The sequence below is a fragment of the Capsicum annuum genome, chromosome 6, assembly GCF_002878395.1.
Source record: "Capsicum annuum cultivar UCD-10X-F1 chromosome 6, UCD10Xv1.1, whole genome shotgun sequence".
NCBI lineage: Eukaryota > Viridiplantae > Streptophyta > Magnoliopsida > Solanales > Solanaceae > Capsicum > Capsicum annuum.
Window position 1 is genome coordinate 200,475,874 of NC_061116.1, and position 2,320 is coordinate 200,478,193.

The 2,320-nt window shown below is 36.2% G+C and overlaps 1 protein-coding gene across 1 annotated transcript; it reads left to right on the plus strand.

The window, feature by feature from the left end:
* The first annotated feature begins 476 nt into the window (after nucleotides 1–476).
* Nucleotides 477–990, plus strand: LOC124899591. Its single transcript, XM_047414520.1, has 2 exons — nucleotides 477–810; nucleotides 971–990. Exons 1-2 carry the CDS (start codon nucleotides 477–479, stop codon nucleotides 988–990), a joined length of 354 nt encoding a protein of 117 aa, XP_047270476.1.
* Nucleotides 991–2,320: the final 1,330 nt, after the last annotated feature.

Here is a 2,320-nt window from a genome sequence, read left to right on the forward strand (position 1 = left end):
CACATCACAAACTTTGCATGAGGCACCTCACTGAAAATCTTTGCATAAATCAATAATGCAGAGAACATCTTTATCTATTCTATGCCGCGTTAAAGGCTTATTCCTTTAATGAGTTTAGCGATAATTTTGCAGAATTAAAGAGTAATTGCCTCGAGGTAGTACATGTCCTTGAAAATGTGCTTGGTTTTGAAAAATGGAGTAGAGTACACTTTCTGGGCAGTAGGTACGATGTGATGACCACAAACATCGCCAAGTCACTCAACTCGATTTTGATGGATGAACGGGAGTATCCCGTGTCGTACAAATTCAATTCAATTGCTAGAAAATTTGGTGAAAAGTTTAGGGAGCGGCATGCCTTTGTCGATGGTAAAGAGAACATATTTGTGCCTTATGCGGAAAGGATCCTAAGGGATAATAAGAGTGCAAGCGATTCCTTGTATGTGAGTAATCCAAACGGGGTTCTCGACCAGTACACGATGTTCGAAAATGGCATTACTGCCAAGGTCAATCTCTTGGAGAGGAGTTGTTCTTGTCGAAAATTTAACTTGGTGAAAATGCCGTGCAAACATGCGATGGCAGCTTTGCGAGCAAAGTATGGTGATGGCGAAGGTTATGGTAACTCCATCTATGACTACTCTTCACCAATTTATAAAGTTGAAAGTTACCTCCTCGCATACTCGAAAGCAATTAACGTTGTCCCTCTGGAGGCCGAAGGGACTGTGCCACAGGAATTGCTAAACACTAAAATTTCTCCACCCCCCTACGATCCCAAACTCGGAAGGAAGAAATTAAAATGCACTAAGGGTATCGGTGAGACACTCATGTCCAAAAGGAGTAATAGGTGTTCAATACGTAAGAAATCTAGGCACAAAAGAACCATGTGTAGAATGACCATCAAATCATAGATAGGCTTCTTTTTAGCTTCAGTTGTAAAGCTACTATTTTGGTGGCTAAATGTGCATTTCTGTAGATTTTAACCTTCAGTTGTAATTGACTTAAATCATTGTTTACGATAGACTACATAAAGTCTATGGTGTATATTTCCCAAGCTCTACAAAATATTATGTATTGGTTATATTATTGCTCATCTAACACGCTATCTTGGTCATTTTCCCATCTTATATCTCCAATCAATGCAATGAATCATTATTTCCCTTGTTTCCTATTCCCATTTAATAAAAAGCTGCACAAAATGTCTGTTCACGAGAAAAATTACTGGTATATACAAACCAAGAGTTTTCTCTTCTCACACACGTCGACCTACCATAGGGTGGATATATGAACAGAATTCTATAGGTATATAAGTGAAGTCCCTCTGTCTACGTAACCCTTCACTTGTCCCTAAACTGAAAATATCAAAAACCCTTTTCTTCTTCTTCTTCACCAAAAACTGAAATCATGCCTGGTCGCAGAATTCCCCTTTGCCCAACCAGACGAGTTCCACCTCGTACTTATGATCTGCTTCTGCTTCAAAATGACTTTGACCATCTTTTCTACGGCCTGGGAGAAGATCGATGGTACTTGGAGCGTGAGTTCCAACGAATTGGTCGTTTCCTCCGAGCAATTCTGGAGCTTCTTGGAATGGACGGCAACGACTACATTACCCCCCCCCCCCCCATCCCCATAATTTAGTTTACTTTTTTATTCTAGTTAATGTTTTTAAGTTTTTTTGGTTTGTTCATTGTTGAAGAAGCTTTCTTTGTAGGATTTTGTTAGAAGAAAGCTTCTTCTATTTTTCTCTTTTTGCTGTAAATATTATTATGTAATGCAATGAAGAAGTTTAATATAAGTATGTTTCAGTTTGTTTTAACATTATGTTTAACATCTTTGTTCTGATCCTTTTTTTTGTATGTGGCGGTTATTCTTCTCTACAGACAAAAACTTGAATCAAATATGTATGCCTTGTTAAATTTACAGTACTGTAGCTTGACTAATTTTCTGAAGAGTAAAAAGTAATATATAGTCTATCGTCGATTATATACACAGTATTTTCTCAACTGTACATATTAGTCTATCGTAGACTGTGTGAATTGACGGGTCATCGGTTAAATTAAAATAAATAATAACAGATTATTAGAAAATAATTTAACTAAAAAAAGATTTAAACAGATTATCACGTGTTTTGTGGCTGGTGGAAGAAAATAATTAAATTAAAAATAATTTAAATAGATAATCACACGTTTTGGGACATGTGGAAGAAAATAATTAATTATAAGTTGATTTAAATGAATAATCACATGTTTTGGGGCTGGTGGAAGAAATCAATTAAATTAAAAATAATTCAAATAGATAATCACATATTTTGGGGCTGGTGGAAGAA

Coding starts and splice junctions, on each gene's coding strand:
- LOC124899591 (XM_047414520.1), top strand. CDS start 477: ATGTTCGAAAATGGCATTACTGCCAAGGTCAATCTCTTGGAGAGGAGT. Junction 811..970: donor AAAATGCACTAAGGGTATCG/GTGAGACACTCA, acceptor GCATTTCTGTAG/ATTTTAACCTTCAGTTGTAA.